The sequence below is a fragment of the Nanorana parkeri genome, unplaced genomic scaffold (assembly GCF_000935625.1).
Source record: "Nanorana parkeri isolate BGI_ZX_2015 unplaced genomic scaffold, ASM93562v1 scaffold545, whole genome shotgun sequence".
NCBI classification, from domain to species: Eukaryota; Metazoa; Chordata; class Amphibia; order Anura; family Dicroglossidae; genus Nanorana; species Nanorana parkeri.
In genome coordinates, this window is record NW_017306813.1 from 559,011 (window position 1) to 577,389 (window position 18,379).

At 44.2% G+C, this 18,379-nt stretch overlaps 1 protein-coding gene across 1 annotated transcript in view; it reads right to left on the bottom strand.

Annotated features, from left to right (window-relative positions):
- The window catches only part of LOC108791336 (lactase-phlorizin hydrolase-like), a 43,388-nt gene that overhangs the window by 19,695 nt on the left and 5,314 nt on the right, over positions 1 to 18,379 (bottom strand). The window contains exons 3-11 of the mRNA XM_018561798.1: positions 15,892 to 15,972; positions 14,240 to 14,345; positions 13,050 to 13,128; positions 10,908 to 11,583; positions 8,772 to 9,417; positions 5,352 to 6,905; positions 4,054 to 4,322; positions 2,170 to 2,460; positions 845 to 1,043 (exon numbers count right to left, since the gene is read on the bottom strand). Of these exons, the coding sequence (XP_018417300.1) occupies positions 845 to 1,043; positions 2,170 to 2,460; positions 4,054 to 4,322; positions 5,352 to 6,905; positions 8,772 to 9,417; positions 10,908 to 11,583; positions 13,050 to 13,128; positions 14,240 to 14,345; positions 15,892 to 15,972 (3,901 nt within the window). The remainder of the gene's footprint in view (positions 1 to 844; positions 1,044 to 2,169; positions 2,461 to 4,053; positions 4,323 to 5,351; positions 6,906 to 8,771; positions 9,418 to 10,907; positions 11,584 to 13,049; positions 13,129 to 14,239; positions 14,346 to 15,891; positions 15,973 to 18,379) is intronic.

Sequence of the window (18,379 nt, forward strand, 5' to 3'; positions counted from 1 at the left end):
GCGCAGAAGTACCACCCGCCCAACCCGGTCACCAATCTAGTGGGAAGGAGGAGGGGACTGGTGAAGCATTGAGATCAAAGTGTTTTTGTTTTAAATTGGACAGCTTGGACCAGGGGTAGCCAAACTCCGGCCCTCCAGCTGTGGTGAAACTACAAATCCCATGATGCATCTCTCTCTGGGAGTCATGTCTGTGGCTGTGAGAATCTTGCAATGCCTCAGGGGATTTGTAGTTCCACCACAGCTGGAGGGCCAGAGTTTGGCTACCCCTGGCTTGGACCAATGGTGCTTTGTCATTGGTCCAAACCATTCACAGAGCTCAAGCCTGTAACATAGACTAGAGGCTGTTGCAGCTTTGCAGCTTTTGCCTCACTTAGGTTACACAAGCAGTGGGGAAGCCCACTGCTGTGTAACCTAGCTGTCAAAAGCCAGATGCAGGCAGGCAGCACTCTGTCCATGATAGGTTACACAGCGGGGAGGCTTTCCCTGATGTGTAACCTGTTACAAGCTGATCTAAACTAAGAAAAAGCTGTCAGCTTCAGACTTGAAGCTGACAGGTTTTTCCTCCATAATACTAGGGTAGGCTCTGCCTCACCGCACGTCCCTGGTAAAAATCAGCTGCAGGGGGGCTTATAGGCAATACTGGTGGTGACCAGTCCTTTGCCTTCTGCTATTCCATTTTGGCCACAGCTTCCAGAGTCCACATCTTCTTTAAGCCCAGAGCCAAATGTATAATCACTGATGGGCAAAAGCTACATAATTGTAGCAGAACATTTCTAGAAGTATTCTACAGAAAAGGGGAGAGTCTAATCATAAATAATATAGTGCTGTATTATATGATTGTTACCTGGTGCCGCTGTGCCATATCCGTGCCCCAGATTGGCGATAATGTAGGGTTCATTCAGAGTGATCCAGAACTTCACTTTGTCTCCCAGTCTCTGGAAGAGCAGATCGGAATAATCCCTAAATCTTTCTACTATTGTCTCATTCTCCCAGCCTCCGACATCTTGTAGAGCTTGCGGTAAGTCCCAGTGATATATTGTCAACTAGGCAGAGAGACAAAACTGTTAAAAAATAATGAAATAAAAAATTAAACCCAATTGGGCGCTATGGCCAACATCTCCGAAGTTGTGCTCCTTTTCACTTGTACAGGAGTTTTTCTATATACAATGGTACCTCGGCTCACGAACTTAATTCGTTCCACGATTCTGGTCGCAAACCAAATAAAACTGTAATCAGAACACGATCTCGACTGGAGGAAGCCACGGCCACGTGTCAGAGCGGGGAAGATGGCTGCGGTTGTGTTCGTCACCCGATGCGGAGTTCGCAAACGGAAGCAAAATTTTGCCGAACTTCCTGTTCGCGAACCGCATTGTTCGCGAACAGAAGCGTTCATGAACCGAGGTACCACTGTAATGTCCATTTGTGCAGGAATACACATTTAAAGCTGAACCCCTGGCAGATAAAGGGCTCAAATACACAATAAATGTACTTTTTTTTTAAATGCAAGTAGTGTAAATATCTGAATTTGTCTTGGTTATCAGCCTCTTGTAGTCTAATGCACAGCAGAGCTCAGAGAGGGTGATTGAGAAGCAGCCCATGGAACATAGAGCAAAGGGCTTTTCACCAGATAGGGGGCCATTACAGTGAGGGCAAAAGGCTTTCCGCACGATAGGGGACCATAGGGGTGAGGGCAAAGGGATTTTGCTTGTGATACAGGTCCATCAAAGGGCTTGTTTTAATGATAGGAGTCCTTTACGGTGAACGCAAAGGGCTTTCATTATAAGGATCCTTTGTGGAGAGGGCAGTTGGCTTTTTTAATGTTTAGGGGACCATCAAAGTAAGGGCAAAAGGCTTTTCATATGATTGGGGTTCATAAAGGAGAAGGCAAAGGGCTTTTCTCATGATAAGGCCCCAAAAAGGTGAAGGCAAAAGGCTTTTTTATAGTGAGGGTCCTTTCGGGAGAGGGCAAAGGACTGTTCTGAAGATGGAGCCCATCAAGGTGAGGGCAAAGGACTTTTTTTATAGTGAGGGTCCTTTGGGGAGAGGGCAAAGGGGTGTTCTGAAGACGGGGTCCATCAAGGTGAGGGCAAAGGACTTTTCTCATTATAGGAGTTCTTAGCAGAATGCAAATGGATTTTAGTGTTTTATTTTTGAGATGTCATCTGTTACCTGTGGTGTAATATTTGCAGCCAAAAGGGCATCCACTAGACGGATGTAGTAATTCAGCCCTGGTTCGTTTACAAAGTTCCGTGTTCCATCTGGGAGGACCCGTGGCCATGAAATAGAAAAGCGATAATGTGTGATTTTGAGATCTTTAAGAATCGCCATATCTTGGTCGAGCCGGTGGTAGCTTTCACAGGCTACATCACCGTTGTCATCGCTGTCAATCCTGAATGGGAGGTGTGTGAACTTGTCCCAGATACTCAGTCCTTTTCCATCAGCCCTCCAGCCACCTTCAATCTGTAGGATACAAAAAACAGAAATGTTTTAGGACCCATGTATAAGTATATCCCCAGAAAATTTAGTGTACCCCCAACGCAAACACATTCTTCTTCACATGGGCAATACAGCCATGAGTGACCACTCAATCCTCAACCTTGTTTTTGTTTGGTTTGGAGTAAGTGATCATGGGTTAAAACCTCTGCTAGGTTCTTATTGCTGCCTGAGCCTTCACCAGGACAGGATGTAATGGGAGGTCTCACCAAGAGAGGCACAGACATCATTAAGGTGACACTAAACACAGGAGTTAAATTTGAAAAATACATTTAAGTTCCCTAACTATTAACAAAAATGTATCCTATATGTGTATCACTCAGCTGTAGATCCTCCAATCATCTCTGAAAACTACAATCTCAATACAAATTAGTAAACTAAATGTGAGATTGTAGTCCATCACAGGATCGAGCTTGGTGCGGAGGCTACTTTACATCACACACAGGGACCATGGGAAACAAAAGTAGCCCCCCTCCAGAAGGAAGGACAGTGGCCACACCAATTCAGAGATGATTTGAGGATCTACAGCTGAGTGATACACAAATAAGATACATTTATGTTAATAGTTAAAGTGACATTAAACCCTCAGATATTTTAACATAAACCAATACTGTAATGTGTGCCTTACTGTAATCCATGGCTGTTTCCCTTCTCTTTGCTGCTCTTCCTTTTAAATCTGTTTCTGTTGCTGGGCAGAACTTCTGTTTTGCAGCAGACTGCCTTGTCTCAGGAATGGATACATGGTGTCTGTGTATAGGTTTGTAACCTGAGCCAGCACTACAGGAAGAGGCCCTGAGCTGCAAAGGGAAGTTCTCCCCAAGCATGAGAAGGCATGAGGATTTGAAAAGGAAGAGCAGCAAAGAGAAGGGAAACTACTATGGATTACAGTAAGGCACACATTACAGTATTAGTTTATGTTAAAAAATCTGAGGGTTTAATGTCACTTTAAGGTACTCGAATGTATTTGTAAGATTTAGCTCCTGAGTTTAGTGTCACTTTAAAACACCTTCTTAGCAAAGTGTAGAAGGGTTAGAACCATTGTTGGCCCCTCACTTCCTGTCTTGGTGGCACCCTCTGGTTGTCCCTGAGAAATTAAATGATAAAAAAATCTTGCTACCAGGACATAGGCAGCAATAACAACTTGACATTTTAATGTTTACACACACTACCCAACAACAAAAAGGCCAGATTTGGGCTTCAAGCATAAATCTTCTACTGTTATGGCTAATGAAGTCAGGACCACTCAAGAAAACAAATTCTCAGCAGTCAGAAATCTTTCTATCACTAAAATGCAGCAAATGCAGATATCATATAATCACATGGAGGGACATTTATCAAAACCGGAGCAGAAATAATCTGGGGCAGATGTGCATGACAACCAGTCAGCTTCTCTCTTTTATTTTCAAAGCCTTAGTGAACAAACTGAAGAGAAAAGTTGATTGGTTACTATACAGAACTGCTCCATATTCTGTCTGCTCCAGTTTTGATAAATCCCCCCCCCCCGATAGAGTTCTTTCATTTCCATACTTTTCTCCTTGACTCATTGTCAAGGTATATCACCTGGTAGGACGCTGAGGCTACGCTCCATGCAAAGTCTGGTCGAAACTCTCCATACAGAATCTTGTCCTCCTCATTCAGAGGGAAACCGCGGTTGCGAATGATCTCAGCATAGTAAATGGCGGATCGTTTGGCTGTCCTTGGACGGTTGGGATTATTGAAGTCCACATGGTGTAGCCCAAAACGTACGGTGTACCCAGAATTCCATTCAAAGTTGTCCATCAGAGACCAGGCCGTGTAGCCCTTAAGATTCACTCCGTCTAAGCTGTAAGCTGTACAAAGGACAATAGTTTATTTTTATTACTGGGTGGCTGTGGCAAATGTGGTTCTGGTCATGCATGTGTCACGGAACACAGAAAGATAATCGATATTACATATTATATATAATATTACAATTCACACCACAGCACGTGTGTTAGCGTGTCCATAACACATTCTGGTGTACGTTTTACCATTCACAGAACCAAAATGATTTATTTTACATTTTTTTCAATTCTCGATGTATTGTTATACACCGCAGTATGTTGCGATGCATTTCAGTGCATTGGAATGGCATTTTTTTTCCAGCACACATAAGCACAACAACGTTGGTGTGAACTGAAGCAATGAGACTTGAGCCAAATTGCCCTGTTGTTTTTAGTCTAATGTAGCCCAACACTGCTGGTGTGAATGGGCCCTAAATGACAACATAAAAAAAAAAAACAGTGGTGCCTCTTACAGATACTCCCTTTCTGGAAAGTCTAAATACATCTGCCCTCTTAGCTTTACTAGGTTTAAAGGCCTCTCTACCTACCTAATAGATTGGTTGTCTCCAGTCAAAACATTTCTGTTTTTCTGGGGGGTTTTGGATATAGCTTGTGACTCCATTGTGATTTCTCCAAATGCTATATACAGGAGACTGTTATAGCAGACAGCAATGGTCACCTGGGAAATGTTCGAGCACTTTGCATCTCTACAAAATAGGTATTTATGTTAATGTTCAGGGCTCCCTTTAGGGAGATTTCTTCCTGCTTCACTCTAAACAAAACTGAAAAGAAAAAAATGTTTTGGCTGAAGTGGGCCCCTGTGGTATTTTTTATCGATGTCTCTCTTGCTATGGGTCTCACATTAGTAAACGACAGAATTTAATTGTAGATTGTTCCTGAAGAAAAGGGTAACACTAAAGAACAAAACGAAAAGTTCTGATTTTGTTGGCTGCAACAGCACATCACTTGCATGTCCTTATTTAACACATCTGAAGGAGCCAATGGGCCACATTTGATGCAAATTACAGAGATTGGAATGCATGTATTAAAACAAACCTTTTAAAGCCTCATCAATGTAGGTCTTGTAGAAAAATACACGAGCGGTGTCTTCATAATCGGGGCCACTGCTCGTGGCGACTCCATTTTCAGTGACGTATATAGCAACATCTCCATATTCTTCTTTTACCCAGTTAAGCAGCCTCCTCATCCCCCAAGCTACTGCCCTGTGCACAGAAAGGGCTGTTGATGGCCAGTTGGCATTGACTTCCGCTTCAATGTCAATATCATTTTGGAAAGATACAGGGTTCATCCTGGCAGTCTTGTGCTGAACTATTTTGGTGGTATAGATGTTAATAGAGAAAACGTCAGCTGTGCCTTGGATGTAGGCCTTCTCTTCCTCTGTAAAAGTTGGAAGTCTGGAAGATGGGAGACCATGTAGGGCACTCTTGTTGGTCACTTGCCACTTCATGACCTCTGGGTAATCCCCATTTTTGAAGATGGGATGAGCAAACCACCCTAGAGTCATTTGCAGGTAGCGATCAGCGGCTTCAACGTCCCTTTTCAGCATGTAGTCTTTGGGTTCTATCCATTCTGTGTTCAAATTCAGTGAGATCACACCTCCTTGGCTACCTCGATACTTCTCATCATAGGTATGGTAGACCCTGGCATGGACCTTCAATAAGTTGTGTGCTACTCTATATGGAGCAGAACCAGGCTCCATTTCAGCAGGTGGGAACAGGCCAAGACCATAACCAGCAGTTACAATGCTATGTGGCTGGTTAAAAGTCATCCAGAACTTGACCCTATCTCCAAATGTCTTAAAACAAAAGTCTGAATAGTTATGAAAGGCATTAAGGACTGTATCGCTCTCCCAGCCCCCTAAATTCTGTAGCGCTTGAGGAAGATCAAAGTGGAAAAGAGTCACCATTGGAGAGATGTTATTTGCTAGAAGACCATCGATAAGTTTATTGTAATACTCAACACCTTTATCATTGGGTGTGCCTTGCCCTGCTGGGAAGATTCTGGACCATGAAAGAGAAAAGCGGTAACTGTTCACTCCTAGAGACTTTAACATGTAGAGGTCAGCATCTAACTGGTGGTAACTGTCACATGCTATGTCACCATTGGCATCATTTTCAGTATTTCCTGGAATTTTGGAGAAATTGTCCCAGGTACTTGGTCCTTTTCCATCTGCATCCCATCCTCCTTCCACTTGATAGGCTGATGTTGATACTCCCCATTTAAAATCTTCTGGAAAGGTAGCATAATGATACATGTCTCTTTCAAAGGCAGTTTGCCCTGAAAATTTCTCCCACACAACTTTTGCCTTTGAGGGAACATCTGAAGCTGGGAGGGGTGCTAACTTTCTTGCAGATTGCCAGCTTATATCGGAAGCTTTGGGCTTAACTGATTTGGTTTTCGTAAAACCATTATTCTCAATTATTGTGTTGAACACATAGGCAGATTTTCTGGGAGTCCGTTGTCTGTTTGAATCCCCAAAATTCACATAGTGAAGACCAAAGCTCTGGGTGTATCCCTGTGGACCTTCAAACCCATCCATCAGGGACCGGACTATGTATGAACTTACAGATACATTATCAGTCTTGATGGCTGCAAACAAACATAGTTACATAGTTAGTCAGGTTGAAAAAAGACACAAGGCCATCGAGTCCAACCTATAGAGAAGAAAAAAAAAAGAAAAGGAAAACTTCCAACAAACAAAACTCAGTCACCCACAGCTGATCCAGAAGAAGGCAAAATACCCCTATAAAGCATGGTTCAATTTGCTCCAACAGGGGAAAGAAATTCCTTCCCGATCCCATAAGGCTGGATTAAAGGAGATCTATGGGGTTAAGGCTTTTCCCCATAGTTCTCCTAAGGGTAATGGAAGGACACAAACTAGCGTCCTCCCGTCCCCCTAAGCTCAGTATACCGGGAGCTACAGCTCGCGGTATACTGAGACGCCGCAGCTGAAGCGGATCCTGACAATTATGTCTGGATCCGCCTAGCTGCATGAGTGACAGCTGGCTCTGCCTATCTAGAGGCAGAGCCAGCTGTACCCGCCCCCTCCCCCGTCCGTTCTGCCAGTCAGCGCTGGAGGATCGGAGCGGGGAGGGGGGAATCCAGCCCCTCCCCTGTCACGGCAGAGAGCCATGACAGGATCGAAACGTGAGCGAACGCCGGTATGTGTTCGCTCACTTCCCGATCTACTGAGCCGACCTGTGACAGTCTCATTGTCACAGGTCGGCTAGAACTATGAGGTGAGTGAAAAGCACTCACCTCATAGTTCTCCTTTAAGAATCTCTGGTGTTTATTTATTTACTAGCAGTTCGAGAATGAGCCTCCCTCAAAGAAAAACAATATTACAAATAAATGTTTGCCAAAGAGTTTAGCTTTTGAAAACATGTTCCAGTCGCTGAGGCATGTTGCTTTGCCTGAAACTAGGTGGAGTTAAAGAATTGGGAGAAGTGGGAGTGTGGAACAGATCTAGGTGGAGTTCTTAAAGATTACAAGTAGGGTTTATTTATTCAGATCTCTACTTGTAAAATAAGTGAACGTTACAGATAAAATAAACAATATCATAGAATATTAAATATCTAAAGTTGTGAAACTGGGTTATAAGATTAAAGCTGAACACCTGGCAAACATCTTAATCAGCAGATGAAATACATATAAAGAAGCTGTTTAACCTACCAAAGGATTTGTATCAGTGGCGTCACTAGGGGGGTGCGGCCCACAGCTGAGTGACACCATTTGAGGAGTGACACCAAAATGACTGACAGTCATTTTGGCTTCACTCCCTCTGCAATGTCGGGCACTTGGTCATGGACTGAGAGCCTGACAGTTGCACGAGATAGGAGGGTACCCGGCGGCATACCCTATCCCACCGGGTGAACATCCCCTCCTCTCTCTGCTGGTGTCCATCACCAAGATGGCTGCTGGCAGGCAACAGCGTGTGACGTCATCACACACGTGGGTGATGATGTCATGCACATCCGCGATGACGTCAATGTGGGGTGTCACCCATTACCCGCTCCAGGTGACACCCCACCTCGGGACACCCGATTTGTATTTCAATCTATCCACTCTTGTGATTTACAGAGCTCTGCCGCACAGTACAACCATGTCTGGCAGAGAGTTTTTTTATGCTACAGATAAGAAACACTAACAGGTCTTCTCCCCAGCTAACTGCCCATGGCTGGACAGTGAAGGAAAAGCAGAAGACTGTTGAGCTTATCTCTCTGTCAATCTGCTCTTACCTCCTATCAGCATGTTTCTTGCAGGGATGTGCGGTGAGGTAAGTGGCAGCTGAGGCTTCAGGGAACCCTGATGGATGTTATGTGTGATGATAATAATAAGAAACCAATTTATTGTCAGACACATAAATCCTGCCACAGCTAGAAATGTAGACTGTGTTCTAGTAAATCCTTAGTTACATTGGTGCAAATCGTTTGCTATAACATTTATGTACGTTACCTTTAAGGGCCTCATTGATATAGGCATTCAGGTAGTCCACTCTTTCTGTGTCATTGAATGCATCTCCTACAATGGATGCTGGCATTCCATTTCCAGTTATGTATATCGGCAGACCTGCTTTCCCATACTCTTCCTTGACAAAATTTAGAAGCCTCCTGAAGCCCCATGGGACCACTGAGATCCACGGAGAGGCGGTGGTTGGCCAAGAAGGATCAACATGTTGAGAAAATCCACCAATAAAATCATAACTGTTCTCACAAACGGAGCTGCTGGAAGCGTTGATTAGCCAGGACGTGTAGTGAGAGATGCCAAGGAAGTCTGCGGTGCCCCGAATATAGGTCCTCTCTGCTTCACTGAAGGTGGGCAATGGAGCCACTATGCCGGGGCACTGGGTGTTCTTCTGTTGTACCTGTGTTTTTAGAACCTCTGGGTAGTCTCCATTTACCAGAATAGGATGAGCGAACCATCCCAGCATGAACTGGACATAACGCTCAGTAGCATTGACACTTTCTGGGTCATTGGGGTTCATCGGTTCTGCCCAGTCTGAATTCAGAGAGATGCCCACTTGCCCATGTTGCTGGCCACGATAGTTATCATTGTAGATGTGCCAGGCCTTTGCATGTGCCTTCACAATGTTGTGGGTCACCTATATAAAAAACATTGGATTTAAAAAGTGTTAATAAATGTTCTATTTAATTTTTTCATAAACAAATAGTTATACATTTTGTGACAGTGGGTACCGTGAACAATTCCACATTCAGAACTGCTGGTTGATAGTACAGATAAAAACCACCTAGAATGTACAGACATTTATCCAGCTTGCACAGTGGTACAAGTTCATTAGCTCCCATCAGTGAAACACCACGGCTTCTTTGGAGAGCTACAAGACAGTACAGCCTTTCATGTCATGGTGAGCCTACTAGCCAATATGATTTTTTGGCAAAGGACACACCCCTGCCACACCCGTCTTATGCTGACCGTTAAGAATGTATATTATTATTATTAATAATAATAAGGATTTATATCGTGCTAACAGTTTGTGCAGTGCTTTACAATATAAGGAAGAAATCCCATTTACAATACAATTCTAGACAGGTTAGTTAGGAGGGCCTTGCCCGTGAGACCCTTCAATCTAACAGAAAGGGGCAAATGATACAATGGCAGCTGGGTGGAGATGAATTGTTCAAGAAAGTGATAGTTCAGTGGTTAGGTAGATGTGTGATAGGCTTCCCTGAAGAGATGAGTTTTGAGAAGGAGCAGGGCAGGCTAGGTTAGGGAGTTCACCAGATAGCAGGTGAAGGAAAATCTGCCCCTCCCATCCATCCGCCCCTCGCCGATGATAACGCGCCAACATCCACTCCTTGGTAAGTTGCTAATTCCCTTCCAGGGTTTTACCTAGTCAGTATATGGTAGTAGCGCTTCTGTACCCCTTTTTTTTGTTCCTATTGGCAAACGGCGGACACCCCGGTCCGGCACTTCTAAGAAGCAGCACACCTAATACTTAAATTCACACCCACATACCTTCACCCTAGTGCTAGCGCTGTATCAGGGGACATTTCTCCTAATTTTTCGAAGGAAAATCTGCAACCAGGACACACTGTTTTTCTTGTGAATTTTCAGGATGAATTGCTCCACAGTGCCTACAACTACAGAGGTCAGTAAGGACTTGTCTGAAAGTCACCTGGTTAGTTAAAAACATCAAAATAGCTGTTCACTGTAATAGAACAGCTGTTATACTTACCTTACTGGTGCCCCAAGTCTCCTACTTTCTCTCCATTCCAGCGCACAGAGTTCTGCAGTGATGTAGGAGTTGGATAATGAGCCACAGCACACGAGGGAAATCCAGGACACTGTCCTTCCTTCTGGAGGGTGGCTACTTTTGTTCCCCATGGCCCCTGTGTATGTTGTAAAGCAGCAACCGATCCAAGCTCACTCCCCTGATGGACTACAATCTCATGTTTAGTTTACTAATTTGTATTGCGATTGAAATCCATCACGGGAGTCACTGTATATAAATATTTGAATGCCCACAGCCTGGCCACAGTTCTACTTTAAGCTGACAATGAAAAACTACACCATCCAATTTTATTGTAAATATAATATAGTTGTAAACTGATAGCTTTCAACTTTGTGTACCTTGAGTGAAGCGCTCCCTGGATCCTGAATTCTAGGAGCATGTTCTCCAGTTCCATAACCCGCATAACTGACCACCCAGGGTTCATGGAAGGTGATCCAATGTTTCACTCGGTCTCCGAAGGTGTTAAAGCAGAAATCGGCATATTCAGCAAAAGCATCAATGATGGCGTCAGCTTGCCAGCCCCCCGTCTCCTGCAAGGCCTGGGGCAGATCCCAATGGTACAGTGTCACCATTGGTGTGATATGTTCCTCTATTAATCTGTCAATTAATTTGTTGTAATATTTCACCCCTGCCGCACTGACTGTGGACTTAAGCCCTGTTGGAAAGATCCGGGACCAAGAGATGGAGAAGTGATAGGTCGTGGCCCTTAGACCCTTCAGCAGATACACGTCATAGTCAATCTTGTGGTAGCTGTCAGTGGCCACATTTCCAGTGGCATTGTCATTAGCGTGGCCTTGTTGTCCAAACACGTCCCATATAGACTGCCCTCTTCCTCCCTCGATCCAGCCTCCTTCTACTTTAAAGGATGCGGTGGATGAGCCCCACAAGAAGCCATTTGGAAATGTGTCAGACAAGAATGTGTCACGCTCTGCTGGAGTTTGGTTGCCGAACTTCTGCCAAACCGTGGTGAAGGCTGACCATGAGGACAAAGACCTGTCTGGCCGTTCCTTTGACCTGCAATATAAAAGTCACTAAGATAGGCGTCCTTAACATTTACTTTCATCATAAAGAAAAAGCTTATTATATGTATTAAAGCTGCACTCCAGACAAACAGCTGAATGCAAAGATGAAATCCTGAGATTGACACAATGTAGCCCTGTCTGGCAGGGGAACAGACCTAATTTGTCATTAATTTGTCACAGTTTCGCCATATATCAGAGAAATACCTCTACGCTTGGAGTGTGGGTTTGTATAAAACTCCCAGATGCTAGAAGGAATGGCTATGTCTCCCATTTTGGTAGTATGGAGTAAATGCTTTAGCTGACAATATCTAAAGAATTCTATATGTGGCAAGAGGTACTGACTCGATAGCTCGGTAAACTATTTAAATTGCCCCTTCAAGTATAGATCAGATATTCGAGTAATACCTCTGGATTCCCTAATATTTAGGGAAATGTCAGGTATGAACAATGTGCACACTGCAAGAGGTGTGGGTATGTCTGTCACTGCTTCCAGCTTATGTTTACTTGAACAAACTTGTTTCCATGCACTAATGGAAGCTTCTATCGTGGGTGAAATCGGATTGTCTGGAAACCCAGGCCATATACTTCCCACCAAATAGTGGAATAAGTTGCGTTCCGGCACCAAACTCTGTTCAATCTCGCACCATTGCGCGCTCGAAGATGGCCTGATCCAAACCTTCACTTGGTCCAGAATACACGCCATGTAGTAGTCTTTCAAATCCACCAAACCCATGCCACCCAGTGATCTATGTTTAATTAGGTGAGAGTAGGAGCAGCTAGCTCTTTTGTTTTGCCAAATATAGTTAAAGGAGAACTATGGGGTTAAGGCTTTTCCCCATAGTTCTCCTTAGGGTAATGGGAGGACACAAACTAGCGTCCTCCCGTCACCCTAGGCTCAGTATACCGTGAGCTATACCTCGCGGTATACTGAGACGCCGCAGTATACCGCGAGCTGCTGCTCGCGGTATACTGAGACGCTGCAGCTGAAGTGGATCCCGACAATTGTGCCGGGATCCGCCCAGCTGCGTGACTGCCAGCTGGCTCTGCAAGCTGTACCTGCCCCTTCCCCCGTCCGTTCCGCCAGTCAGCGCTGGCGGATCGGAGCGGGGGGTAAGGAGGGAATCCAGTCCCTCCCCTGACATGGCAGAGAGCAGTGACAGGATCGAGAGGTGAGCGAACGCCGGTATGTGTTCGCTCACCTCTCGATCTACTGAGCCGACCTGTGACAGTCTCATTGTCACAGGTCGGCTAGAACTATGAGGTGAGTGAAAAGCACTCACCTCATAGTACTCCTTTAATTAGCAGCGAGCGCAGGCTTTTCAGGAAGGTGGATTGGAACTGTGCGGAAAAGGTATTATATGTGCGGGAGCACAAGCATTTTAAACACTCTCTTTTAATTGTTATACCAAAACAAAACAAAAAAATAATAAGATTTTTTAATGCAAACTTTCAACTCACCTTATTTTATCATCATGTGCCTGGTATATAAATTCACTGACATCATACCCCAAAAAAACAGCTCCGGAGCCAATCAGCGCTGCAAGAATAAAACGTAGATTAGGAACAGAACATTGGCAGCTTGAGCAGAATTTTTACTCCCACTGTAACCGTTCTTGCTGCGTTATAACTGGGTGCTTTAGCTTTCTTGGTTTCTTATTGGCTGGATCAGCTAGTCACAAAATGACAAAGAATTGTTGTGTTTTGCAAGCTGTTAATGATGATATTAATAAAGAGATAACTTACAGCATATATGAAAGAATGAGAAATCGGCAGCTGTGTACTGTCTATCAACAATGTTGTATAGGGAACATTTTAAAATAATCTATTGCTAAATTCTACCTAAAGCCCAACTGAAACCGCATGATTTCTTACTGTAATGAAGTTAGGTTGTATATACAGTATTACATATGTTGCTGCTTTTTATCTGCTAAGTGTTGCGGTAAGGGTTAAAATATAATGTGCTGGCAGCACATCGGAGAGTCAGACTGCTGCTGTCACACACAATGCAGCAGCCCAGTTCTGACATGCCCCCTGAACACTGCTCCAGTCATCATTGCTGCTCAGAGACCAAGAATGCTGTTAATTAGAGCGGTGTGCAGTGGGGCGTGTCAGACTGAGAACCGCTGCCTTGTGTGTGAGAGCAACGGTCTTACTCTCTTACGTGCTGCCAGCTTAAGCTCACAGCACACACGCAGGTAAATGATTAAAGAAGTGAGTTATCCTCCTTAGAGTGAGATAGTCTGAAAGCAATCAGTTACTGCTTGTGCCTTCTCTTTAGGAAGTCTGTGATGCTCTGTAGCCAGTGCTGTCCCTAAGGTATTCGCTGCCTGAAGAGATGCCGTTCCGGGGGTTGTGGTGCTGTCAGGGAATGGACACTGGGGATGAGGGTGGCGTGCGTGGCTGATTTATCATTTGAGCGATGGCATTGGCAAACGCTCACTGGCCACAGGTGACGTCACTGAGCTGGGCAAGAAGCCGCACCGCACAGTGTCACAGGTTCCTAAGCACAACAGACTTGTCTGTGACCCTATTAAACACTCTATGTTAAATGTTAATTTGTAAAATAAAGATTTTTTTAATAAGAAAAATAAATAAATATATAAATTGACCTCAAACCATTATATACTCCCTTTAAGTTATATTATTACCTTCTGAAACTTTAAAAGCTGGGATATACTTCTTGTCTTCTTCCTGGTCGGTGCAGTCACTCAATGACAAAGTATAAACCAGAACCTCCAGACCTTTTTTGATGTTCTGTACAAAGAGGCAGATCAGATAAATAAATAATAAACAGATAACAGAGGTGGACCATGAAGATTTCTTATATGTTACTGTTACAAACTAGCCATATGTCTGAAATAATACCACTATAAGTGTTTGATCCTTATGGTGAAAAATCAATGTTAACACGCAAAATAACTGGAAACTAGAATATCAAGCACATTTGCAAAAAAAACCTTCACCCTTTTTGCTTTCTATTTTTGTCCTCTGAGAGCTGTCCTAAAAATCACAGTAGTGATGTTATTAAGTAGCTTATTAGTGTTCATTTCCAAATACAAATCTCCAAAACCTAGGGTGGTGGTCACCGGGTCATTCAGCAACTATAAGCATTGATTGACAAAGGTAAGCTTGTAGTTAGTGGGTCTACCTAAGTGGATACAATTTTTACAGATTGGTTAGGTAGGACTTCAAAGTACATAGCTGTTGGTAACTTTTGTAAATCTCACCTATTCAAAACCTGAATTTAAGTAATTTTGTGATATCATTAGTCATCTAATAGGCCCTACAGAGGGACACCCTTATGTCCTCCTTTCCTTTTGCAGGATAGAGAATCAGGCTTGCAACTTTAGGACGGCAAGCTGCTGGAATTATAACAAACAGGTATCAAATGCATGACAGGCAGTTTTTATTTTTGTTCTTATGGTGCTTTTATTCTTTTGAAAGTTCTGGACACATGGCCCATCAGCATCTCAGGAACTCCAAAAGGGTGACATAGAATAAAAATTCTGGTCCTACTGTACCCAAAGCAGAAGCTATAGTCTTGATGGCCTTCAGGTCAAGCAGTAGCGTTACCCTCATTGATAAGAAGTTCTTGACACATGACCCATCAGCATCTCGGGAACTCCAACAGGGTGACAGAGAATACAAATTCTGGTCTTATTGTACCCAAAGAAGGAGCTATTTTCTTGATGGTTTTCAGGTCAAGCAGTAGCATTGATATTCCTTTTACTTTGTTTTTACAGATTATCAAGAGATGGATGGAGCTCTCTCCATCTTATAAGATCCTTTAGCACCAGACCTAAGTCCTGATGGGGAGGACCATCCCTCACCAGAAGGGCTCCGCCAAGGGATAGGCAAAGGAAGAGACCACTTTGGGTGCTTCAACTGGAGGGCAATGCAAAAAGGGGCAGAGTCTGCAAGCTATGTTGTTGAGGTAGTTCACAGCTCAAGAACGGCACACTTTGGCCTATTTCCCTTGGTTGCTAAAGGAGCTTGTCCCAACACTGCTCACCAGGTTAAAGGTTTTGTAGTCTTCTGTATGTGTGAATGTTTTTGTGAGCATGTACATGCATCAACAAGGGTAGGTACACCACAGGATGGAGCACATACTGTATACCGAGATACTAAACATCAAAACATCATGGCCACACAGGAGGAGCTAGGAGATAGACAAATTGGCTGCTAAAGCAAATAAAATATCAACAGACAGTCTACTTTTCCTCATCATTGTCAAGGATCAGAGTGATCTGCCCTGGAAGAAAAACCTTATACCATAGTTGGCAGCAATTGTTCGCCTTACCAGATGTGATGTCCCCTTCTGCAGCTCTTCTGAATTCCGGCAATTGTACTCGATCTTCAGTGCAAGAAAATCAACCGATTGCTGAAAGAGACAAAAGTGAATGCCAGGCCCTTTCCTATAGTACACAAACATACAGTAGATGTTACCTTGGAAAATGTTGGTGCCCTCAGAAGATGGCAAGATTTTTTTTCCCCAGACCCACGTTTGTGAATGAGAGATGGGCCAAGTGCACATGGGCACCTGAGGCCATACAATGTAAAAAATTTGGCGTATTTCCTTATCCGGGAGCCACAGCTGCCGCGCACAGTCGACCATGTAAATCAATTACACGATGCAGCTGTATGCGGGTGTAGCACCATGTAGACAGGAGTGCTATTAGATTGAGTATTTTCAGATTGTAAGCAGTCTGATACTGATTTGTAGCACATGTTAATTTGGTTTCCCCTAATCAATCTGTCATCATTTGCATCTGTCTGCTGCTGGGTGTACCCTGGTCACAGAGCAGAGCAACCAATTAGAGATTGCCATGAGTAAGTATCCCTTCCCAGCCAATCACTGTGAGGTTAATGGCCAGTGGTGAATGCTGGGGAGGAGATAAATACTTTAGCGTGGACCATGGGAGCTCTTCCTCCCCCGGGCCCTTTCTGTGGGGAGGCTAGCTGCTATGGACTGTTTGAGAGGGCTAGGCCTGCAGCCTGGGGACCAGCTATGTGCATACACTGAGGCCTGAATCTGGAGTTCTGGTGTTCTGGTTCTGAATCTGGTGTTTACTCCTGATGACAAGGATGAACATGACTGGTGACTTCTACCTCAAGTACTGCTGTGCCAGGTGTTCTTTGTGCTGTGAAGAGAGGCAGCTACTACCACCGACCATTTAAAGGAGTCTACACCAACCTGGATGATCCTGACCCTCAACCTCTCTCCCTGAAGTTCATCAATAAAAGTTCTCAGCATCATATCTACAGTCTGGACATCGCCTTTATCCATTTCATAGAGGGTGGTAAGTGCTAATGGGCAAAGTGAGTGAAAATATCCCTAGACAAGAAGATTACTAAGTTGTGGTAACCCGTAGCAGCCGAACCTGGGATCGAGGTATTGGAGCAATCTCAAGTTGTGCTGGTGTGTTTATTACTGAGGTTCATCACAGGGGAAACACAGGGAGACCCATTGCTTTATTACTTCACACTGCTCAGTAAGGGGTGCGCTACACAGGTATATGCTGGTACATGTGCATGGATGTACAACCCCAACCGTAGACTGTCTGTGTTCAGGGTTGTACGTATGTGCATTTTTAAGCATGTGTTGGCGCATACCCAGGTCAGTGGCGTCACAAGGGGGGTGCGGCCTGCACCCGGGTGACACCATTGGAGGGGTGACACCAAAATGACTGACAGTCCTTTTGGTGTCACTCCCTCTGAAAAGTCGGGCATTCAATCATGCATCAAGAGCCCAACATTTGCTTGAGAGAGGAGAGGACCGGTGCGATAAGGTATGCTCCTCTCTGTCCCCTCCTCTCTCTGCCGGCATCCTTCACCAAGATGGCTGTGCCGCCCCAATAGGGGCATAGAATATGAGATGCATAGGCTCAGTTAATATTAGCAATGTTATATAGGTTAGTTTTACATAGTGTGTTTGCCTATATATTTTCTCATAGCTAAATTCATGTGTTATCCTATGCTGCCATCTAGTGGCCTTTTGTTGTAATGTACATGTTTTTCTGTGATTCTTTGTGATGTCTACGATGTATTTCCTCTCTGTATGTAACCCCACCCTTCTTCCTGTGTGCAGTACTTCCTGTGTCATGGCCACAGTTAGAAGCCACATGTAACAAGGACACACATGTAATCTGCACAGTACGTAGGAAAGGCATCATTTTCTGACCGCACAATACTATAACCGTTCAACTGCTGTTCCTATCATCTGATGTAACCCTGATGTTAAAGAATAAACACCTCTTTCAATGAATCGGTATTGACGAGTTCAGCTATCTGACGAGGATTGTCCGCAGTGAGTATATCTGCTTATACAGGCCAGGCATAGAGGTCTCAGCAAGGGATATATTTCGCTATCACAACAATCGGAGTCAGAATAATGGCCGCAGGCAGGTAACAGCGGTACAGCGCATGCAGGGATATAGAACCGATTTTAACATTGTATGGCCCCAGGTGTAATTAAGACCTTAGAAAACTACATAAGCAAGAGACATTTGGAAAAGAGTAGTCACCAATGAAATTATTGATTCGGTTTAAACGATGAAAGGTTCTCAGATTTTGTGGATTGTCCATGCAGGATGGGTATTCAGCTGTATCTCATTTTGGAAATGCCAGGTACCCGGTTGCCTCTGACCCTCAATCTCCATCTCAAGAGGATTTGTTACTGTGTGTATGTGGGTCCTCAGATGGGGATGAGGCTCTGAGCTTTTTGGTTCCTGTAAATATCTGCATCAATGATCCGACCAGCACCCCCCCCCCCCCCCACCACGAGGACG